The sequence below is a fragment of the Balaenoptera physalus genome, assembly GCF_965194825.1.
Source record: "Balaenoptera physalus genome assembly, chromosome: 12".
Classification (NCBI taxonomy): Eukaryota; Metazoa; Chordata; class Mammalia; order Artiodactyla; family Balaenopteridae; genus Balaenoptera; species Balaenoptera physalus.
This window is the reverse complement of record NC_138897.1, coordinates 892,797-919,884: the sequence shown is the minus strand read 5'-3', so window position 1 is coordinate 919,884 and position 27,088 is coordinate 892,797. Positions and strand designations below refer to the sequence as shown.

General features: G+C 58.7%; 1 protein-coding gene across 9 annotated transcripts in view; it reads left to right on the top strand.

Annotated features, from left to right (window-relative positions):
- The window catches only part of CTDP1 (CTD phosphatase subunit 1), a 46,280-nt gene that overhangs the window by 2,665 nt on the left and 16,527 nt on the right, over positions 1–27,088 (top strand). For 6 of the 9 annotated variants that reach the window (XR_014252069.1, XM_082418511.1, XM_082418509.1 and 3 more), the window contains exons 2-11: positions 3,116–3,199; positions 3,857–3,950; positions 5,401–5,529; positions 7,604–7,754; positions 10,367–10,457; positions 12,357–12,523; positions 13,366–14,352; positions 14,574–14,799; positions 15,384–15,587; positions 26,617–26,779. Coding sequence is in view for 8 of the 9 variants with exons in the window: in XM_082418511.1 (XP_082274637.1) it covers positions 3,116–3,199; positions 3,857–3,950; positions 5,401–5,529; positions 7,604–7,754; positions 10,367–10,457; positions 12,357–12,523; positions 13,366–14,352; positions 14,574–14,799; positions 15,384–15,587; positions 26,617–26,779 (2,296 nt within the window). In the remaining variant the exon portion in view is untranslated. The remainder of the gene's footprint in view (positions 1–3,115; positions 3,200–3,856; positions 3,951–5,400; positions 5,530–7,603; positions 7,755–10,366; positions 10,458–12,356; positions 12,524–13,365; positions 14,353–14,573; positions 14,800–15,383; positions 15,588–26,616; positions 26,780–27,088) is intronic. The other 3 variants (XM_082418514.1, XM_082418510.1, XM_082418512.1) reach the window with 3 other exon arrangements.

Below are 27,088 nucleotides of genomic sequence, written 5' to 3'. Positions count from 1 at the left end.
ATATATACGTAGAATAATCAGGAAACAAGTCTGGTGATGGATAGGGACCGACACGGGAGGAGGCTGTGTAGGGGTGCCTTTGCGTCTTCCATCGACATCCGGCCAGCTTTATCTGTGCCTGTCTGAACCTGCTGTTTTTATCAGGGTTGTCCAGTGCCGATGTTCGTAATTCCATCGTTTCTGCCTTATTTCTTGCTCCGTTTTCCTCTGTAAGAACAACTGATTTATCGGTGTGGATTCACGGGTTCTTATTTTATTCAGTGGATTACGGTGCATTCCGATTACTTGCCTTAATGCTCAAACTGTCCTGGATTTGGAAGCGGGCGCCCTTCCAGGTCCCGTTAACGCAGAGCATGGTCCTGTTTTCTGACACAGATGGCTTCTGCTCTCCCATCCCCAGCCCTGGAGTCAGCCATTTCTCCAAGAAATCCTGCTTTCTTTTAGCGGAGAATGGCATTTAGAAACCACGATCTGGGTGCACAAAATAGTCTCTTTTCCTCCAATATTCTTCAGTACTCAGAGGTTTAGCACTTAAGAGATCCCTTAGCCCTCCTAACCTGTAAGACCTGCCCAGACCCAACACCTGACGGTGACCGCTCGAGGGGGCAGCGTGCTGGGGCCCAGCTCCCTGACACTGCTCTTTCTGATACGCCCTGTGCTCTCTGACCTTCCTATTGGAGCAGACACAAAAGCTCATGAGTACAAAAAAATCAGGAGAGTTTGATACTTGTGTACTTTGGGGAAAATAACTTGTTTAGGAATTGCATTTGATGATTATCCGATGGATTTTCTTCAGGGACAAACCAGGAAAGTTGACCTTTATGGGTGACTGGCCTGGCATTCTGCGGCTTGTCTCCTTGGCTGAAGCACTGTTTTTAGAGTTCACAGTGCATCAGTCCCTCGGCCGTGTGGAGGGTTAGGGTAGAACATGGCCCGCTCGGCGCCTTTCACCCGGCCTGGAGCAGGGTCTGCAAAGCTGGAGGAGAAAACAACTTGTGCCGAAAAGGACGTTGCTGCTGTGCTCCTATCTCATTCCCTTTGCCTCTCTCTTGGCATTTTATCTCTTTCGGGGGGAATTTTTTCAGCCCATGCAAAGATGCAGAAGTCAGCTGGGATAGACAGTGTCGTACTCAGCTCTGACCCTGGAGGGCAGTTCTGAGTGATCTGGTAATTGACAGAAAATACAGTCGGCCCTCCATACCACAGATTCCACATCTGTGTATTCAGCCAAGCTTGGATCGAAACATTTGGGGGCGTGGGGGAGAAATTCAGAAAGTTCCAAAAAGCAAAACTTGAATTTGCCACATACCGGCAATTATTTACGTAGCGTTGACATTGTGTTGGGTATCATAGGTAACTGAGAGGTGATTTAATGACACAGGAGGATGCATGTAGGTTATATGCAAATACTAGGCCGTTTTATATAACAGACTTGCGCATCCGCGGATTCTGATACCTGCGGGATCCTGGAACCAATCCCCTGCGGATACGGACGGGTGACTGTCAAGTCTGTTTCCCCTCCTTTTAATTTGGGCTGTTTCTGAGCTGCTGTACCCCGTAAGTTTCACTCCACCAGCCGTGCCTTCCAAGAGGAGCGGTGCGTGGAGGCCAAGCCCCCAGGTCATCGCTCCTGGGCCCGGGAGCCCTTGGGTCACTGGTGTTCGTGTGGCCTGCACGTTCTCACAGGGTAGCAGGTCAGCGGAGCCTGTAGCTAAAATGTAAGCAGCATCGGCATTTTTAAACCTTCTGGGTTGGTGGACGAGCCGCTTACTGTTTCCCAAACACCTGCCGCCAGTGCCCCCGGAAGTGAGCGGCAGACTTCTCACCAGGTGCCGAAGGGCCCACGTGCACCGCTGGCCCGTGAGCAGGTGTCTGAGATGTACCTTTGACCTTGAGCGGAGCGCCTCCGGTCCACTTGCTGGTTCCACCACACCGTCACAGATGCTTCCAGGGCCCCGTTCTTCCCCTCGGGCGCAGGAGAGCAGGGCTGGCTGGGAAGGGTCCCCGGCGGGGAGGGGTCTGGGAAGGGGAGCGCCCCGTGTCAGCAGTGAACTCCCCCCAGAACCGACCGGGCAGGGAGGACCAGGTGCGGCCCGGCAGTGACCTCACCCCAGAACCCAGGGCATGGCCCGCGTGCGGCCGAGGTGCCGTGAGAGCTGGGGAAGCAGAGACCCCGACCAGGCAGCAGGCGGAAGAGCCCTGGGGGTGCTGCTGGGTGAAGGGGTCGTGGGCGCCTCGTGGAGGGATTTCGGTGGACGTGGGGGGCTGAGGGACCACACGTGGAGAAGGCCAGCCAGGGCAGGGCTCCCCTGGGTGCCGATCACCAGTGGCCGAGGCGGGCGGGACCTGGAGCGGGCGCCGCCAGAAGGGCAAGGTCGAGGGAGGCGCCGCGTGCGCTCAGGGCAGCGACCCGTCCGCTGCTCCAGTTTGTCTAGGGTCGGGGCGAGGGGGGCAGTTTCGGGGAGAGGTTGAGACGGCATCGAGGGTGGGAGAGAGGCCGGGCCGAGGGGGCCAGGGCGGGGCCTGGTGTGCCCTCCCCGCCCAGCGCCGGGGTCGGGTGGTGGGGGGCCGGGGGGGGGGCGTCCTGGCCCAGGGCACCGAGTGGCTGGTCGTGATGACCACCGGGGCCAGAAGGGTGGGGAGGAAGGAGGCCCTGCTCGGAGGATGGGCGTCGCTTCCCTGGTTTCGCCCCCCATTTCGCAGCTCTGTCTGCCCGTGAAAATCATCTGCAGTCCAGAGCCTTTAGGACAGAAACGGGTGAGGAGGGAGGGGTGCAGAGCCGTCCGCCCTCACGTGTGGGGCACCGACCAGAAGGTCGCTGGGCCTCAGAGAGGGTCTTTGCTTTGTGGGCAAACGCCCAGCAGGGCCTCCTTCACGACACTGGCACGGGGCCCAGGTGTTTCATCGTAGATGAAAAGGCCCTTCATTTTATAGCCAGAGAAATGGCACCCCTGGAGGGTGATGTGAAGTTAAAGTTATGCAAGAGTCACCGGGAGAAGTGGTACCAGAATCCAGGTGCCTTGGTGCCCACTCAGATGCTCTTTCTAGAGGAGTTGGATAAAGCAAGAGATTTTAGTTCTTGCTAACTTGTGGCCGTTTTCTCCCCCGATTCTAGGGCGGTTCTGGTGCAGTTAGAAGGATGTAGCCACCCCGTCGTCATGAAGGGCCTGTGCGCCGAGTGTGGCCAAGACCTGACCCAGTAAGTTCTGGCAGCTGGAGAGTGGGACCCCGTCCGCCCTGGAGCCCGAGGGCGGTGGGCGCGAGCGTGGGGGGACAGGACGCCTGCGGGGCTCGGGGTGGAGGACCCTTCTCCGCTGCCCGTCGTCTGCCCGCGTGTAGCGCGAGTCAGCCCGCTTCCCCTCTGGTTTGGTTTCTTTGAGCTCTGGAAGCGCTAAAGCACGTCTGCCGCCCACCCCGGGTGTGGTAGGAAACAGCTGGTGGGTTGGGATTTGCCTTCTCATCCCCGCTGAGTGAAGCGCGCTTCCCGACTGGGACCGGCCATCCCTGGACACAGCCAGCACTTCACAACCCCCAGGCCCCCATCTCGCAGCCTGCGCTAGTTTGCCACCACTGTTGAGTGGTTTCCCCTGTTTGTACGTGTAGAGCAGTGTGGACTGTTCTGTACTTTCGCGCTGTGGGCCTCTGTGTTTCAGTGGGACCATCTTTATTTTCAAAGGGAACTCTGTGAGTGTGACTCTTACTTAATTTTTTCCTCGGTTTTCCTGTCTGTTTTCAGACAGTGGGGGAAATTTCAGCACTAAGCCCGCAGGCCTCATCAGCTAAAGTCTGAACTAAAATTTCCGCGTAAGTTAATGAGGTCCAGGTGTCGCTTCAGCAGCCCCTTCTTGCTTCGCAGGCTGCAGAGTAAGAATGGGAGGCCGCAGGTGCCGCTTTCCACGGCCACCGTGTCAATGGTGCACAGCGTCCCCGAGCTAATGGTGAGCTCCGAGGTAAGTGCGCCCCTGGCAGGGGCAGCGTTTGGGAAGACGGTTCCTGAGAGCCGTGAGCGCATCTGTGGGCCGCGCTTAGCGTCAGGAGCGACAGGAGAAGACACCAGCTCTGTCGTCGTCGTCACTGTGTTCCCAGTGTGCCCGCAGTGGCCGGGTGGTTTATGTGGAGCATGCGGCCTGCCCGCGGGTGAGGGCTGCGCCCCTTCCTCTTCCGTCCCCACGCCATCCCGCCTGCAGGCAGCACCGCTCCGCTGGGCTCCGTTGGGTCGGGAGCTCTTCAGGGTGCTGCAGCCGGACCCTGGGCTTGGAGAGCTGCGGGGTGTGAGCAGGGGTGAGGGGAGGGCATCTCGAGGGCTCCTGCCCGGGGAGCAGGGGGCCGAGCAGGAGGGGGGAGGTGTCAGGTCTGGTCAGCGCTGGCTGCGTGGTCGTGGGGTGGAGGGAGAGGGCCCAGTGCTGTGCTTTCACGTGCAAAGACGTGCAAGTGCTGGAGAGATGTCTGGAAAGAAAAAGGTTGCTTTTTGTACATTGCTGTGTTGGTGTTGGTCAGAGGCCTCCTGACACCTGGGCCAGGCTCCACACGGTGGGGTGAGTGAGCGTCGCCAGGACAGGGCACTAGGCACAGCGCCCACCTCACGGGGCCCTGTAACCACTGGCTTCTTGTCTTATCGCAAGGCAGTCTCAGAGCTCTACGTTTCTGCAGGTAGTAGGTAAAAACCTTATTCAGTGTTATAATTTTATTAGGTGTGTGCTTTTAAATGATATATACCTATTTTGTTTTTCATGGGAGAGATAAAATGCCAGGTACATGATTCTGGTTTTCTGAATTGCTGAAATTTAAACAAATATAAATACATAAGTGTATGTTTAAGACAAAACAAGGAAGTTTGAGGATAAAAAGAGAAGAAAGCATCCCCCCCCCCCCCCGTTGTTTCTGCTGTAAAGGAATAACTCTCGCCCTTTCTGCATAAACCGTTTTAGGAACAGACAGTGGAATTCCTCGGTAACTAGCCAGGACCGCCTTGGCCGCCCCTCCGCCCCACGCTCGGCTCACTGCTTGTCTCAGTTCTGCCGATCGCTTGCCCTGAGCTGCTCCACGCTCGGCTCACTGCTTGTCTCAGTTCTGCCGATCGCTTGCCCTGAGCTGCTCCAGAGCCTTCAGCTGAGCCTGTATAGACACAGCCACTTTCTTCTCGGCCCCCGTTCACTGGTCCACCTATTTAATTAAAAGCAGTCACGAGTCGGAGCGGCTTGAAGAGGGTTGGACCGCACAGGTCTGGCTCTGGGCACTGGGGCGCAGTCCCCAGGCCGCGAGGCTTGTGAGCGAGGCGGGCAAGGCGTGAGGGCGGTGAAGACCACCCTCAGCTTCCTTTTCTGTTTTCTGATAAGACTGAGTTTTACTTTGGATCCACATGTACTTCCTTTGTCATGTCTCGTTTTCCTTTTTCACTAGCAAGCTGAACAGCTGGGAAGGGAAGACCAGCAGCGACTGCATCGCAACAGAAAGCTAGTGCTCATGGTGGACTTGGACCAGACCTTGATCCACACAACGGAGCAGCTCTGCCAGCAGATGTCCAACAAGGTGAGCTCCTCCGGGGGGCGGGGGGCGGCTCACTCAGCGGCGGGCGCGGGCCGGTGCAGCTTTGTTACCAGCTTCGTCTGAAGCAGCGCGGGGTCTTGGCTCAGTGACTGAGCAGGCGCAGGTCGCTCTGCCCCTGAAGCTCTCGGCCGCGGTGCGGAGGACGGCGACCAGCTGGTGAGCGCTGGCCTTGAGTCCCTCACCCACAGAACGCGTGTGTTTTTCAGCTACGTTAGTCTTTTGATGTCGTGGGCTCTTCTGTAAGATGCTCTCTGTGTGACATCCGCGGTTGGCAGGGGTCTCGGGGATTTCCTGCATCACGACCGCCGCACTCAGGCTGGGTGGGGCAGAGCTTGAGGGCATGGCTGCGGCAAGCACCACAGCCACGAGCACCGCAGCCACTCGGGGCTCGATCCGCCTGCGAAGCCAGGCCTTTTCATTCCTTTCATAAGAGTTTGCTCGGTTACGCCACTCCTGTTCTCGGCCTATGTGGCAGGAGGGTGTCCTCGGGGCCGTGTGGACGGCGCTCAACTGCTGCTGGGGGATTCCCTGTGCCTCCGCCCGCACGTGCCCCCTGGTCAGGCCCCTCTGGACCCCCAGACGGCATCCGGGACGCATGGCAACCCCCGCCCCGCCCCCAGCTCCGGACCCACAGGACACCTGCTCCCGACAGCCCGAGAGGCACGTTGAATCCTTAACCTTGGAGATCCTGACTTGGGATTTTAAGGGTGTTTCTCTTGCAGCCTCTGGACGTTTTAGCTGTGGAGTGTGGTGGAAGGTGTTTTACAGCATTTCTCACTCTCAGGCCCTTTACCAGAATAGCCCATCACGAGGGGGTGACGAGTTTAGAGCCAGCGGAAAAATTAACGAGGCCTCAGGTCATTTCCTTCCTTCTTAGTTTATTACTGCTGAGAAAATGAATGATAAAGAGGATTAAAAGGATCAAAGTTTAACTCCCTAAGGAGAGTAGACGCGTGCATGTTAATCACGTATAAGCAGGTTGGGGTTACTGATTTCATCTGTCTCCTAAAGATGTCTGCGAATGCTGTTTCAGCTTCTCTGTTTCATTTGTAAGGTAGTAAAGTTGCATCGTAAAGCGTCCGTGAGTTAGACTGAGTGATGTGGGACCCTTGGTTTGTGTTCCTAGCTAGCTCCGGGAGACACTGTCAGTAGGCCCCTGGAGAGGGGTTCTAAGCGGTCCGCGGCGGCTCTGCTGCTTGCCGCTGCGTGCGGTGACTCAGGTGCTCACTTTGCCCGTGACCAGGGGAACAGTGCCGGCAAGACGGTCAGGGTGTGTAAGCGTCCGCCGGTGTCCTGATGGCCTTTTAGTGAAGCCCTCGGATAGCCGAGGTACCGTAGCCATCACAGGATGTTATCCCAGGTAGGTAGTTACCTGGTCGCTCTGGGTAGCTCCGTGCTTGTCCTGGGTGCTTACCATACGTGGTTACCGCAGCAGGGAAGGTGGAGCCCCCCTCCCCCACAGAGCGCGAGAAAGGAGAGCACTTCTGTGGAGTGGGCGTGGTGACCCGTGCAGCTGTCACGTGTCACGTGTCAGCCGCAGGGCCAAGCCTTCACCACGGCGGCTTCCGCCCCCTGACCCCCGGCTCCCGCCCCCTGACCCCCAGCTCCCGCCCCCTGACCCCCGGCTCCCGCCCCCTGACCCCCAGCTCCCGCCCCCTGACCGCCGGCTCCCACCCCCTGACCGCCGCTCCCGCCCCCTGACCCGCGGCTCCCGCCCCCTGACCCCCAGCTCCCGCCCCCTGACCCCCGGCTCCCGCCCCCTGACCCCCGGCTCCCGCCCCCTGACCGCCGGCTCCCGCCCCCTGACCGCCGCTCCCGCCCCCTGACCCGCGGCTCCCGCCCCCTGACCCCCCGGCTCCCGCCCCCTGACCCCCCGGCTCCCGCCCCCTGACCCCCGGCTCCCGCCCCCTGGCCCCCGGCTCCCGCCCCCTGACCCCCGGCTCCCGCCCCCTGACCCCCGGCTCCCGCCCCCTGACCTCCGGCTCCCGCCCCCTGACCCCCGGCTCTCGCCCCCTGACCGCCGCTCCCGCCCTATGACTGGGCGTGTTCTCTGCAGGGCATATTCCACTTCCAGCTGGGCCGGGGGGAGCCGATGCTGCACACCCGTCTGCGTCCGCACTGCAAGGGGTTCCTGGAGAAGATCGCCAAGCTGTACGAGCTTCACGTCTTCACGTTCGGCAGCCGGCTGTACGCGCACACGATCGCGGGTGAGCGGCCGCGGGGTTCAGTCCCCCCGCTGGACACTTTACATTTGGCTTCTCTCTTTTTCTCGACGTTTCTTGAAGATGAAGGGGAAAGATCAGGAAGGTCTCCCAAACTCAGTTTCAGTCTCCCAGCTGGCAGGTGGGGGCCCAGTTAAGTCCACAGGCTGCAGGCGGCCGAGAACCTCCCTGCTCTGCTGGGTCCACGGGCCGTGACCAGACGCGCTCCAGTCCAGAGGGCAGGCTGCCATCACTCCGGTCAGCTGCATGCCACGGGCCACTTTGGAAGTTGGTCAGGACCACACATAGGTCGAAAAGTAGAAACTCTCTCTATGAGGGTTCTTTTAAAAAATGTTAATCCGTTTGGAAATAGCTCTGGAGCCATGTTGTTTGTGTTTGTCTGCAGTTAGCACTTTCATTGCAGACAGAACAGTCTCTGTTCCTTGGAAGGGAGCAGCGTGATGATGCGTTAACCTGCTGTCCTAGTTCGGGCTTGCGGTCCTGTGCTGGCTTCTCTCGTGCGTGGACACAGGAGCCCCCTGGCCCCCAGCTCTGGCTGGGGACGGGGTGAAGGGCACCAGCTTCCCCTGCGTAGGCACATCTGGGCTCCAGCCCACTGAGGCCCATCAGTGGACATTGGCACCTGCAGTATGTCACAGCTCCTTAGGATTAGTTATAGGGACGTTAAACTAAGTACTTTTAAATGCAGGCGCCTCGCAGATGGGTCTTGGTTTTGTCAATGGGGAAATACATTTTAAATCCCCCTTTAACTTTTGGTGCCTTTGTAGGAAATGTTAGTCACAAACACGGAGGCAGCGTATTAGTTAATCCATCTTGTAACTAACAGCCAGCGTGTTCACCTTCAGTGTGTGGCTGCTCTGCGGCTCCCCGGGAGCGTGGTTTGGAGGCTGACACATCTCCTTTGCAGAGTTCTCACACCGCTGAGTAAGCCACACCCCACGTGGAACTAGCAAGTGACGTCTTCAGGCACGGCCTCAGGCTTCTCCTTGCGGCCGTCACCTCTGGAACCTGGCCTCGCTAGGTGTCACTCAGTGAGGCACAGAGAGCACCAGCGAGGGTCCCGGGGGGGCATCTCTGCTCTGCCTGCCGCCCTGCCCGCCCCCAGGGCCTGTGGCCATCGCCGCTTCCTGAGGTTCCTGAGAGCAGGGCTCGCCCCAGCCCCATCTCAGGCGGCGCCGTGTGCCGTAGAATCCCAAGTTGCAGCAAGTCCAGACGAGGCCATCACGAGGAAACCGCAGGCAGTATCCCAGCGACGGTGGGTGCAGAGACCCTCCGAGCAGCACCTCGACCGGGGGACCCGAGGTGGTTCGGCCACCCCGGTGAGGGCGTTGAGAGCGACCACGGTTCACCTGCAGAGAGGGCCCAGGAGGAAGCACGTGGCCCCCAGGGCTGGTGCCCCACATAGCTGTGGGAGCTGCGAGGCCTTCGGGGGCACGTGGATTTGAGCTTCGTGGCCACAGCGCTTTTGGCTGGAAGGAGTCGGCTGATCGGCCGTGTCAGTCTGCTCATTCGCAGATGACAAGCAGAGGCCAGACGTGCAGAGGCCTGACTGGTTTTAACAGTGATGGCTTCCGTGACTTCCTCTTTCCGTCAACTTTACTGTTTTCACAGAATGTGTACTTTCGGTGTAAGGAGGATAGACACGCTTTCGTTGGGGCAGAAACGTTAAGCGCTTCGCACGCTTTTCATTTATTGCAGAGGCTCTGATAGTTAGTGTTTTAGATTTAGCGGCTGAGAGGCTTCAGCGTTCCTACAAGTCATCACGCAGTAAGACGGTAGCGTGCGTTTCTCTCGCGAGATGAGCGCTGTCTGCTGGTCAAACACTGACGACTCGGGCACCTCGAGGCCCTAAGCTCCGGGCGGCTGCCGCCTCACTGCACAGGGGCCCTCAGGAGGGGCACACGGCTCCGCTCGCAGGAGGACCGCGGGCTGCAGGCCTAGGGACCTACGTGACGCCTCCGTCCCCGTCGGTAGTAGGCAACAGTAAGGCGTGGGTGTCAGATCTGCAGTGTCAAGGGCCCTGTCACAGAGGGAGGCAGCTCTGGGCGGGCCGCGTGGGAGAGGACGCACGTGAGGTTATGAAGGTGCCTCCTCGTCTGTGGAAAGAAAGGCTTGAGGAAAGACGGGTTCTCCTGTCACGGTGTGAGTGTAAGAGTGCTGCCCAAACACCCTGCCCTCCCCTTTGCTTTACGAACACGAAGGCTCAGGGAGATGACAAAGCCAAACCAGCATTTGAACTCCTGTTTGGGGCCCCTTCTCCCGGCGATGGGCTCCTCCCTGATGCCGCCCCGAGTCCCCTGCGAGGTGGGCGGACGTGGTGCCTTCGCTTGTTAATTACCCGCGGCTCTGAGCTTCCGGGGTAACGCTGAACTTTGTTCATCCCATCTGCTGTCCTAGCAAGATTCCAGGTGATGGGAGATTCAGTCAACGTTTCCTGGACCAAAGCCCTTAGAGGGAAGGAACTGTAAGAGGGTGACGGTCTCACCTGAAAGAGGAAAGTGCTTGACGCCGGTGCTCTGTGTCTGCACATCACCGCATGCAGGAAGGGACGTCAGTGCATCTCAGACACGTGACCTTGTCCTGTTTTCTTTTCAAAGGCTTCTTAGATCCTGAGAAGAAGCTTTTTTCTCATCGAATATTATCGAGGGACGAATGTATTGACCCGTTTTCCAAAACGGGGAACCTTAGGTATGTACCTGGCTGTGCGCACCGCTGAGGTCACCGTCCAGTTTCCACCGTAAAGCCTGCATTTTGAGCATCAGACCAATCGTTCTGTATTTATTCTCCCGGTTACCAGCGTCCACTTTCCGGCACATAGCAAGCCCGCTGTCTTCTAACCAGACCCCTCCCTTCCCTGCTCTCCTTGAATGTCCAGGCAATGGTGGCTCCTGGGGCACTCGGGCCAGAGCCCGGGGCGACATGGGTGTCGGGGGAGGAGTGAGACCAGGGCCTGGGGGATGCGTGGAGAGAGAGTCTGGGCGGCCGAGCCCCCAGAGCCTCCCCAGAGGGCCAGGGGGCTCTTTGGCCTAGTCGGGAGTTTTAGGGGGTGTGGGCACCTCGGGTTTCTGTTTCCTTAAGACCTTGCGTGCTGTGCAGCGTACAGTCAGTTATCAAATCCTAAGTCGTGATACTCTGCACTGGCGCTCGGCCCGTTTCCACGTCCTTGCACCCCCGTGTGCCCCTCCCCATCCCGGTCTCTGTGCTCTTACACCAGGGCTCCCTCCCACCCCTCACTGAAGGGCTGATTTATATTCTTGGGAATTTCCTGCTCACTCTGTACAAGGAATTTCCCCATTTCTACCCAGATAGGTAGCCTCCCCCCATTATGATCCTATATCAGATATAACTTTTTTCATGGCTGTTGATTCCTAAGACTTAGACAGTAACAGCTGTGGCCTCAGTGGCCTTTTGGCTGGCGTTGGCCACCCTTAGCTAACATTTCGTGTTTCAGGTTTAGGGTATCCACACAGACTGAGACCTGTTCACGTCTATGGGATACAAGAAGAGAATCAGAGTACCTGTTTCAGAAACAGTTCTCATGTTTACTGGTTAGGCATCCGAATGAGCAGATACGAGGACGAAGGAAACTGAGGGAGGGTGTGATGACTTGTCCGGGGGAAACCCTACCCGAGGACGAGCGCGTCAGAGGAGAGGGGCTCCACGGCAGCTCGGGGGCGGCACTTGGCTCTGTCCCCCGGCCTCGATTCGGTGTGGTTTTCACCTCCCTCGTCTGGAATTAGATGTGCTGAAGGCGGTAACTGTGTCAGTCACTGTAGCCGACGCTTGTGTTTTGCCTGTGGAAAACGGACTCACCGAAGACAGTTTTGGACACAGGAACGTTTTTTTCTGACTAGTTGTAGCCTTCAGTAGCAGCTAGAAAACCTGAACAATGACATGCATTTCTCCTGGGTTTGTTTCTCAATCCTAGAAAACAGGCAGGAAGCACTCATCCTTCTGAATTTTGCATGCTTGCACCTGTCTGTCTGAGTCTAAGTGTTGTGGGCAGAAATCAAGTGAAAAGACCACAGAGCAGGCCTGTGTCCATCAGGTGGCTTTTTGGACCCTTGTTAACATTCTTCCTCCACCCGTACATCCTCATAGCTTTGGGGAACACAACAGTCACTTTTTGGGCTTGGCATCATGTCGATGCCCCATCCGAGATTTGAGTAAGGCCTTGCCCTCCTGCCTGTAACTGGTCGCTCTCACCTGGCACAGGCCGATTACACGTGTTTGTAAATAAAGCCGTGTTGGGATGTGGCCAGGCCCACTGGGCCGTGCCAGCTTCCCCTGGTGAGGGCTGTCCACGGCCCCGAACCGTAAACCCTTCACTCTCTGGCCCTTTGAAGAATTTGTCATGACTCCTGCCTTGAGGAGTGTCAGACACTGGAGGAAAGTGTAACTATCTTAGTGTAACTTTCTCTGGAAATTGTTTTAAACGTGAGCTAAACAGAAGCCCTCAGTGCAGCTTGCATCTGGCTCTGATTAACATGCTCTCTGCTGGTTTCATACAAAAGACGACCTTGACGTTCGATTGATGGTGACCTTTTGTAAATGGTGCTAGTGGTTCCGATGCATTTTTACTTCTAGAAATCTTTTTCCTTGTGGAGACTCCATGGTTTGCATTATCGATGACCGAGAAGACGTGTGGAAGTTTGCCCCCAACCTGATAACTGTGAAGAAATACGTGTACTTCCAGGGCATAGGTGACATCAATGCACCATCCGGGTCCCGGGAGCCCCAGGCGAGGAGGAGAGGTGGGTGGCCCCTCCTGGCTGTCAGATAGCATCGGCTCTGTCCTGTCTCTGCTGTGGCTGCTGTTAATTCAGGACTCAGTTTGGTTTTGGTCATTTATTTATATTTCAGTAGTCATAGAGGTTGTGTTGGGTTTATTTATATTATGCTGAAAAACGTGGTATTATTTGGTTTCAGTTTGGGTTTTTTTTTCTTTCAATAGTACCAGCCAAAACATTTTTCCCGTTGAGTAAAGATTAAAGAATACTAATTTAATGCATCTAAATGCTACCTTTCATCCCGGCTTCCCGTGAAAGACGAGCATGACACTGGGAGTTTGGGGTGTGAGACTCCATCCCGTGGGTGGTTGGTGCCGGCCCCAGCCCAGAGCCGGCGGGGAACCTCCCAGGCGAGCTGGAACCCAGAGTCTGAAAAAAATTTAAAGTTTTGGTTTGACGTGTTTCTGATGATCTTTAGCTTTTAAATAATCCACTTTGAGGCATAGAGTTATTGCCGTAGTCGCTAAAGTAGAACCTTGAGGTGTAGGCAGGGGAGTGAGACCCCAGGGCACCCTCGGGGGCGAGGCTGCACAGCACAGCTCGAGCAGGGCCCGATCCGACCACAGCCTGGGAGCCAGGCGTGTTCTGTGCAGCTCGTACCGCTGTGGAACCCGGAACGAGGTGACCGGGTGGGGCCCGCAAACCTGAGCTGCTCACCCTCCAGCCCTTCCCGGCCGAGGGTGCCGCCCCCTGGCCAGAGGTGGCTCCAGCCAGCAGCCGGGGGCGGGTGGATGGAGTTTGCTTCCACGCGGGTTCCCTCTTACATGTTAGGTAACGGTGACCTTGTCTCTTGTGCACACGTGCAGTCAGTGCTTCTCCTAAAGGTGCCGATGCCACGGAGCAGCCTCCGCCCGTCAAGGAGCCCGAGGAAGGAAGGCAGGTGTCTGGGGTCGAGCAGAGCAACGGCCTCGGGAAGCCCACGAGGGAGCTCAACGGGGGCGCGGGCCCTCGGGGGGGCTGGCCCTGTCCCGGGCAGGAAGAGGAGAGGGGCGCCCGGCCTGCCGCCCGCACCCCCTCGGCTGACGGCCGGGGGCCCCTGGCGGGCACCCAGCAACACGGGCGGACGCCGCCGGAGAAGAGGCCCGTGCGGGGTCCGGTGGGCCCTGACCCAGACCCGGATGTCCCCGGTGACAGCGGGAGCAGCAGCGAGTCCGAGGGCCGGCCGTCCCCCATCCCCTCTGATGGGGAGAGTGGGGAGAAGAGGACCCGGAGAAAGCCTCCGGCCACCTGCCACGCTGGGGACGTTGCGGCACAGGGCGGCCCCCCGGGCGCCAGTCCCTGCGTGGGGCCCGGGCCCGGTGTCCAGGCGGCCATGCAGGGGGAGGGCGAGCGGGACGGCCTCTGCGGGCTGGGCGGCGGCTGTGCCGACAGGAGGGAGGCCGAGACGGAGTCCCAGAACAGCGAGCAGTCGGGCATCACGGTGGGCGAGTCCCTGGACCAGAGCGCGGAGGAGGAGGAGGAGGAGGAGGAGGACGCCGACGCCGACGACCACCTGGTCCACCTGGAGGAGATCCTCGCCCGCGTGCACTCCGCCTACTATGCCAGGTACGACCGCTTTCTGCGCGGGGAGACCCAGGAGGCCCCCGACATCCGGAAGATTGTCCCCGAGCTGCGCAGCAGGGTGCTGGCCGACGTCGCCATCATCTTCAGCGGGCTGCACCCCACGAACTTCCCCATCGAGAAGACACGGGAGCACTACCACGCCACGGCCCTGGGGGCCAGGATCCTCACCCAGCTGGTGCTGGACCCCGACGACCCCGACCGGGCCACCCACCTGATAGCCGCGCGGGCCGGTGAGTCACGCCCTTCCCCCACCCGCCTCTGGGCGGGGCTCCCGGCTCCGGCTCCCCCTCGGAACCAGCTGCCACCACGGTCCGCGCTGCGGGGGCACCCGGGTTTCACTGCTCCCCAAGGCCCCGGGCTCGAGGCTCTGGAGTGGGTACCGACGTAGAGAAACGGGGCCCTTCAGGAGCCATCACATGGCCGGCCCCGCTCTGAGGGCTGTTCCCTCCAGGGCCCCTGCTGTTCCCGCCGCCCCAAGCCCTGACGACAGACCAGTGGCCCACGGCGGCTCCGAGCAGAGTGCGTGTGCCCGCAGGCACGGAGAAGGTGCGCCAGGCCCAGGATTGCGGGCAGCTGCATGTGGTCAACCCCGACTGGCTGTGGAGCTGCCTGGAGCGCTGGGACAAGGTGGAGGAGCGGCTCTTCCCGCTGCGCGGTGACCAGGCCAAGTCCCAGAGGTGGGCCCCGCGGGGGCCGCTGGCTCAGAGGGAGGGTCCGCGCTGGAGCCCGCACGGCCGCTGCTCCCCTCGGGAGACGCCCGCCTGCCCCCGCCGCCCCCGCCGAGCAGACTGTCACACAGAGCGCCTCCGACCAGCGTCGCCTGGTGGAGAAGCGCAAGTGCTTCTCCTAAGACACAAGTCAGCTTTGAGCCGCGGATCCTAGTTTGCGGCTGTTTCTTCCACAGCTGGGACGTGGTCCCATCGAGTCACAGGGTCTTTACAGAGTCCAGCGTGGAGGGAGGGGGTGGCCAGGACAAGGGATGGGTGCAGAGGGCCCGTGGGTAGAGCCAGGCGGCATGGACGGCACACCTGCTCCATCAGAGCGGGTGCTGTGTTCAGAGGTGAGGCCGAAAACGGCGTCAGAGAGAGAGCGGTGCAGCCCGCGCTCTCCAAGGGGCCTTGTGTCCGCAGCCAAGGTCAAGCCCCAGGCTTAACGGAGAACCACGACTTCATGTGCGGATTCACAGTCCCGGTGGGAGGGAGGCGCGGGGGGTCCCGATCTGCCCCAGCCCCTCCTCACCGCCCTCGTTCTCGCCCCCCAGGGAGGACGGCCCGGCCGCCTTTCCCGACAGGCAGGGCCTGCTTCCGACCACCCTGTTTCATCCAACACCTGTGCATCCCAAGGCCCCGCCTGGCCCTGAAGTTCGGATCTACGACGCCAGCACGGGCAAGCTCATCCGAAAGGGCGCTGCGGGCCCCGGGCCCCCCGGCTCCCTGCCGGTGCACGCGGAGCTCTCCTCCTTCAGGTACACGTGCCCCGCACGAAAAGGTGTCCTTGCAGGGCTTAGCCGGCAGGCAGTGGAGTGGGGTGCCTGTGGGGTCGGGCTGGGGGCACGGGCCTCACGCACGCCCACGTCGGGCCTTCCTGCACGTTCTTCCGTCCTGTCTCGGGTCCCGGGACTGGGGCAGGCGAGTCTGTGGCTCAGCCTGGACCTGCACGTGCTCCACCTTTGCTCGGTGCCAAGGGGGGCCTCAGCGGCTGAACCTGACCCTCCTGCCTTGCCCTTCAGGTCCGTCCCCGCTGCCACCCCCAGAAGGGCCAGTCGGGAGCGGCTGTGCTCTGTAGCCCCGGCCCTCAGGTCACAGGTCACACTGAGGGCCCTGGTGGCGGTGGCAGCTGGTAAATAGGAACATAGAGACCCAGGTCGGGGAGGAAGGCACTGCCCTGAGGGAACGTGGCCAGTGGTTTCCACACGTGTCTCACAAGTGTCTGCTTGCTCTCTGCATGTTGACTGGAGATCAGCTGAGTCGGGGACCTTACAGAACACCCCGTAAACACCTTAGCACTCTGACGTGTGAAGGAGGGGCCTGAAGCTTTGTTTTGTTTTTGAAGAGTGGCCACTGCTTTGAAATGCTTGTGCTGAACGCACGTGGTCTTGCTTCCGGGCCCCCTCCTTCCCGGAGCCCCGAGCACATCCTGAGAGCCGCCTCTCCTGTTAGCGGCCCACGTGTGGCGGTGGATTTCTCCTGCGCTGACCGCCTGGCTCCACCAGAGTCCGATTCCCTACCCTCTGGCCTGTCCCTGGCCTCGGCAACCCTCCGCAGGGGCCGACACGAGCCGGTTGACGCCAGCAGAGTGGATGTGGACGAGGGGCCCCTGGAGGCCAGCGGGGTGTCCGCTGACCCTGCGGCTGGGCTCCAGATGTGGACAGACGCCCGGGGTTTAGGCCAGTTTCAGTTGGGCTATTGGTGGGTGGATTATTTTGTTCTAAGAGCATCGTCGCTGATGAAGCTTTGATTTTTTTCCGACAACGTGATATTTAATTACTTAAGAAGATGCCTTGAGGTCTCTGTGCTGCTTATACTCCCGTGGAGTTACTTTCCAGAAGCAGGGTTGCTAGGTTAAAGGTCGTGGGTGCCCTTTAATACACGGGGGCCGTTAGTTGTTACTTTGCCAAAGGTTTGTTGGGATTCGTGCCCCGCCCAGCAGGACCGGCCCCTCCCTCTCCTTCCTCCTTGATCTGTCTCGAGGCGCACGGCCGCCCTCTCTCTCCGATGCGTCTCCGGCTGCCGAGCGGCGTGAGGGTCGCCTCTGCACATGTTGATTAGCCTCCTGGATCTCACTCGAGTGGACTGGCTTTTTCTACCCTCAATTGACCCCTTTTTCCTTACTGGGTTTTGGAAGCTTTGTCACCACCCCTTCTGGGAAGTGTTCGCTGTAAGGTCGGCGGCGCCCCCGCTTGGATGCAGGAGGAGGTGCCTGGCTGGCTCCGGGTCCCGTGGTTGTTACTGAGCTGCGCTGGTTCTTCATCTTTGTTTGAATACGTGGGTTGCTGGGACTTCTTCTTTATACTGAACGTTTATGGCTCAAGTGTTTATAATTGCTGTTTCACCGTCAGATCCTTCTTGACGTAGAGCCGGTGTTTGGGCGTCCTCTGTCTCCAGAGCAGCAGCTAAGCGGGTTGCTGGTTGAGTAGAGGTCATGCTGAAGCACGGATGGACTTGGCCCGTGCTTGCTCAGGGTGCGCCATCAGCACAGAAGTGCTTCAGTATTTAGAGCAACTCAGACGTGTCGTCCTGCAAACAGTTTGAGTTTTGTTTTGTAGCTCTTCTGTATTTTACTGTCCAAAAGAATCTCACAGGTAGCATGTTTCTTTAAACCTAGTCCTGTCATGCACGCCTTGAACTCCTCACGTGTGTAGGCCTGTGGTTGTTAAGGATGTCCCGCTTGTCACCACCTGGTGTGTGTTTGTCGTGCGTTCGCCCTGACGCTGAACTGTTCTTTAGTGTTGAGATCACCCCCATTTCTGAGGTCCCTCTGTGTGAAAGTAAGCCTGACGGGTGTGCGGGACGCACCTCCGAGGGGGACCCAGCCCAGGCAGGACGTGGGCCCAGGGTCTGCAGCCAGCGCGGGGCTCCCGAGGCAGACACGGCCGGGCCTTGACGACAGGGTCAGGGTTAGCGGAGATTCTAAGGGAACTTCCAGCAAGGTTACATCAGAGGCCGCCAAACACCCCGAGTTCGAGCGTGAGGCACCTGCTCAGAGGGAGGCCGACATCACGGCGTGAGGGACGCGCAGTCCTGGAGCCGTTGGGGGACGGGCGGGGATCTGTGAGTGAGCTCGGGACGCCGGGCCCTGCGGAGCCAGGACGGGCAGTGGGGCGGGGGGAGCTGCAGTCCAGGTGCTCACGGGAGGAGACGCGGGGCCGAGCAGGTGGTGGCCCGGCCGGGGGGCAGTGCCGGCTGCCGTTCCTCACGTCTTCAGCCAGCAGAAGACTGAGACGTGGTGGTCCAGGGCTGCACGTAGCCCGCCCGCCCGTGCTCGAGGGCTGTGGACGGCACAGCGCAGCAGCTCCCGGCGGCGCCCGCTGAGGACCGGCTCTGGCTCGGGAGTCCACCCCAGGGTGAGCGCAGGCCTGAGATCAGCGCCCGCCAGCGGAGGGTTTCTGCTCCTGGCGACATGGCGCCGCTCGGATTGGATTAACCCTCCTGCGGAAGGGAACCAGAAGTCCGCACAGGACGTGTGGCATGGCCACGTGAAGGTATCAGCCAGCATCCGGCACAGCTGGTCCCCGAGGGCCCCGTCCTGTGTGGCTGGTGGGCAGAGCCGAGCCTGAGGCAGTGCCTCCCCGGCTCTGAGACGAGGTGGGGGTTTGAGGCCATCGGAACAGATCTCGGAGGGGAGAGCAGACAGGGGGAGCCCAGGGGCCCTCGAGTCCCAGGCCGTACAGGCTCCTGGCATTCCAGGAGCCTTCAGAGGACGGTGACTACCATGTCGATAAGGCGAAAGAAAGGACAGGCGTTAAAACAGGCGAAAAGGTGGAGAATCTCAACAGGGGATTGCAGCCTTTGAAAATCCTTTGAAAATAAGCTAATGGCTGTTCTAGAACTGAAAAACGCGAAGCCTAAAATTAAACGGAAGACGGCCCATGGAAAATATGCAGACTGGGTGCACAAAGGAAGGAATGGGACAGAGGAGACGTGGGGCCCCGCGAGACCCGAGAGGAGAGGAGGGGTGGGTGGGCAGGTCAGCGTGGAAGTTCCCCAGCCCACAGGGAACAAGCACTCACATCCCGGAGCTCGGCGTCCACAGGCCAGTTGATGGAGAAAAGCAGAACACGTCACCTTCTTAAAACCAGACAGAGAAAGCCTGTTTGAGGCATCTGTTATACGACGCTGTATACGTTACATAACGTCAGTTAGTGCTAATATTAGTGGTGTATTGATGTTATGTCATACTATTAAGTGATTTTATAATTGTACACTGTTATGTGACGTGTAACTACATAGCTGGTTTTTACCTCTTAAACTTTAACGTTTCTATATAGCAAAAGAAAGCAAGCTGTTGTTCGACTGTCACAAGTATGTTAGGGCTAATAAATTAATGGAAAATAAGGTCACCTAAGTAAGAGAAGCTAGGCATTGAGCACGACTCTGGCCGTGCACGTGTGGGTGGAACTGGGAGGGGCCGGGTCCCCTGGGTGCGGGCGCGTCGCAGGGAGCAGGGCAGGCGCCAGGACGAGGCGGGGCTGGCGGCCCGTGGCCCTCCTGCAGCGGCCGCGCCTTCTCCGGGTCCGGAGGCTCCGTCCGTCAGGCTTCGGAGGCCTGGTTGTATTTTAAGCAACAGAAAGCATGGCTGTTGGTGGCATCCTGGGAGGAAGCGGTGACACCAAGTTCAGGTAAGCCACTGCTCTGACCAGGGGCCCAGGCTGGCGGCCGCCGTCACAGACAGAGGGGAGCGCAGGGAAGACTCGCGCCGAGACAAAGCCCGTGTGTGTTCGGGGCCCCGGCTGCCCGTGCGGCGAGGACGGGGCGATGCCCGGGGTGGCTGCTTCGCCTGCCCTGCCTGGGCTCGGGAAGGTGTCCCAAGAAGGCTGGCTGCGCCGGACGCGAGGGCGCCCACGGTGAGCCGGCCGCCCACCCGGACTGCCTCCCGACTGGACTCGGGACCCGCAGGCAGCGGAAACGCCGAGGGCTCGGATGCGGTGCTGGGTGAGGTGCAGTTGATGGGAAGGTGTCTTGAGGCCCCTCCGAGCATCCAGCCCTGTGCTTTGCGGGGGCTGGGGCCCCACCCTTCTGGCTCGCAGGGGAGGGTGTGTAAACGGTGGGGGGAGGTGGGCGGTGACGGGCATCTCCACAAGCAGCTCCTTTGGGAAGTGCGCCCTGATGCTTCATTTCTCAGGTCACATCCGTGTGGCCACTGTCGTGATCGGACACAGAGGCCCGAGAGCAGCAGGTGGGTGCGAGGTGCCCATGCCCCCGTGCAGGTGCCCCTGCCCAGTAGGGGTGGACCTGGGAGGGGACGGGCCTGCGATGAGTCTGGGGTTTCCAATGCGGGTGAGAGGAGTGAAGACACAGCCACAGAGATGAGAGCATTTCCGGTTTTCAGGAGGGGGTTCTGTGGTGTTAGTTCTTCGTTTGGCTCAGTCAACTTCCAGCCTTTAGCAGAGTGGACAAGCCTCCCTAGGCTGCCTGGCGACGGTCGCTGCCTAGATTAGCTTAGATGGGCATCACTTGGAGTAAAACGACGTTATGGTCCCTGACCCTTGAGATGAGGGAACACGAAAGATGGGCCGTATCAGCAGCAACCTGGGCCCCTCTTCAGAGAATCACGTTACACTGCGGTCTCGCTGGTTGTGTGGTCACGTTTCTGTTCCAGGGGATGGTCTGTAGATTTGTAATTTGAGTCAGAAGCACACCGACAGGAAAGATCTGTGCGTTAAAAGGGCACAGAAGTGCAATTTTACAGTAACAGTTACGTAATTTCAAGCATCACAAAGTCAGTACTGTCCTGAGCTTTACCTGAGCCGCTCCTGGTTTTAGAATCTGCTTTCTTACCATTGAAAACAAAATCACACATTGATTTACTTCTCTAATATGTAAAGAACAAGCGCATATTGTCTTAAACTGTTTGGAATGTTTAAAAATTAGGTACAAAAATGGTTTTCCGATTATTAAGCCTTGGTGGAAGACAGTGGCAGCAGGCTTGGGATTTCTCCGATGAGAAGAAGTGGTCAAGTGCCGTCTGAACACAGACCCGAGGATGCGGGGAGAGTGCGTCTTTCACCGTACGACACTAATAATCAGGCGACAGGTCACCACACATTTGTTCTCAGATGTGTAGAATGTACGTGAACAGTAGTAATTCCGTTTCGAGTGACATCACAGTCTTCCAGCTCTGCCCAACTTTTCTATGGAAAACACACGCGTCGGGCTGTAGTTTATTCTAGTGACTTGACTTTTGAGGAAATTCGTTCTTTTTTGAACTTGCAGGTGTGAATTTCACCAAAGTATTAATTTTTTTGGTAATTATCAGACCGCCTAGGTACACAAAAGAGCGTTCCTGTGACTCACGACGTCTGCTGGCCGTGTAGGTTTTGTAAGGGGGCGGTGCTGCCGCACCCAGACACGTCTGTGCCTCATCCCTCCCTCCACACGGCCGCGCCCTTGAGCCCTGGGCCCCCGGCCCTGCGCCGGCCACCCCGCTGGGCCGGTCGGCCCTTGCTGGCCCTGCTTCCTGGAGTGGCCCCTCACCCACCCGTGTGCAGAGGGCAGGAGCAGGGGCCCCTCCCCCACGGGTGGCGTCGCAGCCGTGTCCCGAGCCCGGCACCCCACAGGCCCTATTGTGACAGGGCGCTTGGAGCTGTCAGTCGTTACTTTGTTCCTAGTGTTCATCAGGGAGTTGTTAGTCTCTAGTTGCTGCTTTGCTCTTCCGGTTCTGGGCTAGGGCGCGGCCCACCGGGGGGGGGGGGGGGGGGGGCGGGGGCTTGGAGTCGGAGGGCCCTGGGGAGCGAGGGGCGGAGCTCCCCCTCACGGGATTTCCGCACGTGGAGTGCTGTCAGGGTGTGGACCTTGGCGCTGAGAGCAGTTGCTGGGCGCCGTCTGCCCCAGGCAGCTTCAGTTCAGAGCCCCCCGGGCTAGGGCCCGTGCGACAGGCGTGGCTCCGGGGGGGTCACTGAGCCCAAGCTGGGCTTCCCACAGGCGACGACCTCAGGGGTGTGTCTGAGGGTGAGGGGTGCAGGGCGGGGGCAGCACCCCTCAACGGAGACAGCGGGCTGCGAGTGGCCCCGGGCTTCCCGGCATCAGGCACCCAAATGTATCTCCCTGCACGGACAGCCTCTGAAATTCCCAATTCCTTTTCATTTACCCATTGTTTGTTGTGTGCTGTAAGTTGTGAACATTTTGTTTTCTTAAAGTAGAGGTTTTATTTTGAGACAATCGTAGACTCACAGGCAGTTGTCAGAAATAACAGAGATCCCAGGGACCGTTAACCCGCTTCCCCCCGTGGCATCATCTCACAGAACTGCAGCCAGTCCCGAGCCGGGACGCTGACACTGGGCTGGTCCAGACGCAGCATCCGTCCCCACCAGGGCCCCCCGGCCCACCTCCAGCCCGCCCAGCCCCACCCCCAAGCCTAACCCGGCCATCGCTGGTCTGTCTCCGTCCCTGTACTCCTGTCATCCCGAGAACACGGAGTAAGTGGAGTCACTGGTGTGCAGCTCCACTCAGCACAGTTCCCTGGAGATTCTGCCCCGATGTGGCCATGGCCGCCGCTGAGGGGTGTTTCGTGGTAAGAGGTACTGCGGCTTCTGTGGCGTTCACCCGCCGGAGGTCATCTGGGGCGTGTCCAGCTCTGGAATGTTACTGATAAGGCCGCTGCTGTTGTAAACGTCTGTGTACGTCTCTGTTTCTCCTGAATCGGTGCCCAGGAGCGGGACTGCTGACTTGTACAGTGAGTGTGCTTAGTTTTACAAGAAGCCGTCCAGTTTTTTCTGCAGTGGTGGTACCTTTTGCGTCCCCACCAGCGGGTGGGGGACATTGTTTCTCTGCATCTGGTGCCCCCGTTTCCACTTGAGCCGCCCTGAGGGTGTGGGACGTGTGGTTTCGTGCTCACCCTTTCTCATGGCCCTTTGCCTCTGTGGAGTCGCCTCAGCGAGACGTCCCGTCGCCTGCCCGTGCGTTCGAGGCTCTTAGGGTGTCTTGGGCCCTTGTCCTTCGTCCGTTGCGAGCCTTGTGGAAGCTTCTCGTGCTCCGGGGGTGCCTTCCACCCTCTTAACAGAGTCGTCGGCAGAGCACACGTTTCTCGTCTGGGGGAGGTTCTCTGACTGGTTGTCTTTCCGTGAGTTAAGCTTCGGTGTCAGGTCCGTGGACCCTGCCTGGCCTGGATCCTGGTAGTTTCACGTATTGTATTGAAGTCCGTGGTCCGTTTCGAGTGAGTTTTGGCCTAACGTGAGAGGTTTGAGGGTGGGGCCGTTCGTGGGCAAGGCCGTCTTTCCTCCGTGGGCTGGTTCTGCACCTTTGTTGGGCTCAGGGGACCATATTCCTGTGGGTCCGTTCCGGGGTCCTCTGTCTCTTGCAGTGGCTGGTTGGTGGGCATTTTTGCCCTTTTCGTAGTCTGAGGGTGAAAACGTTGAGCCTCTCCCCGTCACGTGTGGTGTCGGCTGCGAGTTTCTGTAGCTGCTCCTCGTCGGATTCCTGTCTTCCCTGTGTTTCACCGTGACTGGGTGTTGAATTTCTTCATCGCCTTATCTGTGTTGACCTCAAGCTCACGCAGTTTTTCTTCTTTGGGCTGTTACTTGAGTCGTATTTCCCTTGTAACTGGAGTAGCATTTCTCTCACTGCTTTCAAGATTTTTTTTTCCTTGTCTTGAATTGCAAATTTGATGGTGATGTGTCTTAATATGGATGTGGGCGTTTATCCTGTTCTGGATTCACTTAAGAGTCTCGAATCTGAAAGCTTCACGTCGTTTTTGCCAAATTTGGGGCATTTGTTTCCAGCCATTATTCTTCCAGTACTTCTTCAGCTCTGCGTGTTTCTCCTCTCCTTCTGGGGCACCAGCGACAGGAACGTGGACCCTCACTGTCGTCACGTGGGCCTGAGGCTGTGTGCGTTTTTCCTCTTCAGTCTGTTTCCTGTCGTTTGCATGGAGTACTTTCTAGGGTGTCTTCAGATTCAGATTTCCTTCCCTCTGTTCCCTCCGTCACGATACTGAGCCCACCCAATGCATGTTTTTGTTTGTTTTCACTTCTAAAATTTCCATTTGGTTCTTCTTTTTATCTTCTATTTCTTTCCTGAGGCTTTTTGTTTCTTCCATTTATTTCACGTGTGCTTGTAATTGCTTATTGAAGCATTTCTTTTTATTGTGGATACTTTGGAATCTTTGTCAGACAATTCTGTCATTTCTGTCACCTCAGTTGACATCTCCTGATTGTCTTTTTTCAGTCAGTTGGAGATCTTTCTGGCTCTTGGTGTGACAGGTGGTTTTCCGTTGAAACCTGGAGACAGGCCTCTTTCTGAGAGTCTGGACCTTGCTGAAACCTTCTGTTTAGCTGCCTTTCGCAGGCTGTGCTCCCGCAGCAGAAGGTATAAGATACCTCCTCACCCCTGCCGGGCAGGGGCCGAAGTCCAGGGTCCCACTCGGCCTCCGCTGACGCCGGCCTGGGGGTCACTGTTACTGCCGGGCAGCCTTGGGGGTGCGGGGTCCACGACAGTCTGACGCCTCCCGGTTTTGGCAGGTGGGTGGGCTCCACTGACACTGCAGCGCTTCACGGACCTGCTTAGAAAATGTAGAACGAGGATCTCGGGCCAGGCAGGGTCCACACACTTGACACCGGAAGCATGACTCACGGGAAGAAAACTGATCAGGCGCTTCCTCCAAGCGAGAAACCTCTGCTCTGCCAGCGACTCCGCCACCAGCTCCGTGACCGTGACCGCTGGCCGGGAGGAGGCCCGGCCCCGCGCCCGCACGGTGGGATGGGGCGAGGCAGCAGGCGGGGCTGCGGTCCGGTCCTGTCCTGGAGGCTGCAGCTGCTCCTGAGCCGGGCCGCCCGCGGGTGTGTCCAGTTGCCGGTTCCCGGGACGAGGAGCAGGAAGCACCGGGAAAGCCACCGCGGGGCCTGGGGCTCCGGCTGTGCGTGCGGAGCCGATTCAGAAACGACAGGGAATCTGCTCGATCGCGTCTCGCAGCGACATTCCCGTCTGGGGGAGACGTGCGAGCAGGTGGCGGGGGGCTGCGAGCTGGCCCTCCGGCCGTCAGTCCTGGGGGCTTCGTCGACTGGGGTTCACCAGGTTAGAAAGCAAAACCGAGACGCCTTTAAAATACTCGCTTTTCATTCATCTCAAAAGAGCAATAAACTACTGCACGTTAACACTGTTTTAACGAAGAAAAACTATTCTCCAAATCGAAAAGAAATGTAATGAGAAGGGCGGCTCGTCTGCATTTCTGCGAATCTCTGGCTTAGCGGAAGACAGGGTTCCCACCTGCCTCCTGGTCCGCCTGGTGTGACCTGCCGTCCGGTGGGGACGCCGGAGGGAGCTCTGGCCTCGCCCGGTGTGTCTCTAGAAGAGGGAGGATCTTGCGAATGCCCGAGGGGGTTCTCAGGAGCCCCCAGCGTGGTGGCCGATTTTCAGCGTCTTCCACGCGGAGGAACATCCTGCCTTTTCAGGTGCTTGTGCGCAGCTCAGGCTGAGCCCACACCCCACTGCCTTGGGGACCAGTCGGCCCCCGGGCCCGTGAGCCTTCCGTAGGGGGTGTGCGTGTTCTCACCTTCCCCGTTCTGGGTCTGAAGGGAGGCTGTGCTAGTAAAAAGGTACTTCTGCCGTTTTCCGTATTCGTAAGAGGAGCTCTGGTTGGTGGGGTGACGGGGAGTGGGTGTGGGCTGAAGTGCAGCCTGATGCCCAGGTCAGAAGACAGGGCAGGAAGCTCTTACGCCGCGTGAGTACGTGGCGGCGGCAAGGCGGGCGGGCCGTCGAGAGGCTGGGGACAGAGCCTGACTTCGGAAGAAGCAGGGGTCAGCGGTTTCTAGATGGTCCTTCATGTTTCTGCGTCAGAAATCTTAACCACCATCAGATAGTATGTGGTTAGCCCAGTACAGTTGCTTCCTTTCAGTTTCGTGATTCAGACTTATTACCACCATTTTTCTTCAGAGTAACAAGGTTTTGCTATGTCGTCTTCAGTTTCCTGGTGGCCGTGAGGTGCCCACGGCCAGCTCCAGAGGGAGGCGCCCGCTTCACGAAGCACCTTAAGTTTTGAGGCCGTCACGGGCACTGCCCCTTGTTGGGGACCTGACACGGGATGAGAGCGTGTGTGGGGGACAGGGGCGCTCTGGGGTCTGTTCCAGGTGGAACGGAGAGGGTAGCTCAGAGGACAGTCACTGTCACGCCAGCCTGGGCTCGGCTCCAGGACAGAAGCATTTTGGGAACAGAAGGTTGGCTCCTCATGCAGTGTTGGTATTTAATAGTTTAATAAAACCACACGCGTGACCCTGAACGTTCCTGTCCTCTGTGGACGGACGGACTTTCACTGCAACCCAGGGCACTCTGTTTCTTAAATTCACCATCACGTTATTTCTACTTTTATAGCCTGCATGTTACAGAAATGGTTTGTTTCGTGAAATCTTATGGCTGCTTGATCTTACTTTGAGGGTAAATAGCACTCGGGCTGGTTTCTGGGCGAGTGTTCACCATCTCTCTTCACCTTTGCCCTTTGTTCTCAAATGAGTCCCGCCAGGCGGATGCTCTGGATGGTGCGGTTTGTTGATGGGAGGAGCTAAGTGTGCACTTTTAGCCCGAAGGAGGGCGAGCCTGACCGGCCCGCAGCCTGGCTGGACCCGCAGGGATTTGGTTTCGTAAACAAACCCAGATCAAGCCTGAGTAGGTACCGTCCACGAGACAGCGTGTGTTTCCACAGCTGGGATATCGTGTGTGTGTGTGTGTGTGTGTGTGTGTGTGTGTGTGTGTGTGTTTACCTATCCTGAGAGTCGGGAATCTGATTCAGGGCTGGAAAGGTGACTTCAGACAACTCTCCTCATGTGGGGCCTGTGAAATTCCTTTCAGAGCGGTTCAGCCACATCACCAGCAGACGTTTGGTGAAGACTTGCCAGCTGATCAAGATGGAGAGCAGCCTGGTCCTTCGAGAAGGAAGCGCCAGCCCAGCATGTCGGAGACCATGCCCCTGTACACGCTGTGCAAGGAGGACTTAGAGAGTATGGACAGAGAGGTGAGCCCCGGCCCAGCCGCAGCGCGCCTCGCGTGCGGCCTCAGCCTGGCCTCCTGGTCTCCACGGGGCGCGTGGGAGAGGAGGTGACGACAGTGGGAAGTGACCAGTCGGTGTATTGGCAGCGTAGAAGGCGGGTTTCTGCTCCCCCTTCCGCCCCGGCGCCCACGGCGCTGTCCGGTGTTGTCGCTAACAAGGGGGCTCCTGGCGTCGAGTGGGTGGGCGCCAGGGGAGCCGCCAAGCAGCCTGCGGTGCCCGGGCGGCCCCTGCGTCCTCAGGGCCCAGGTCGAGACACCCTCTGCCCTCTCAGGT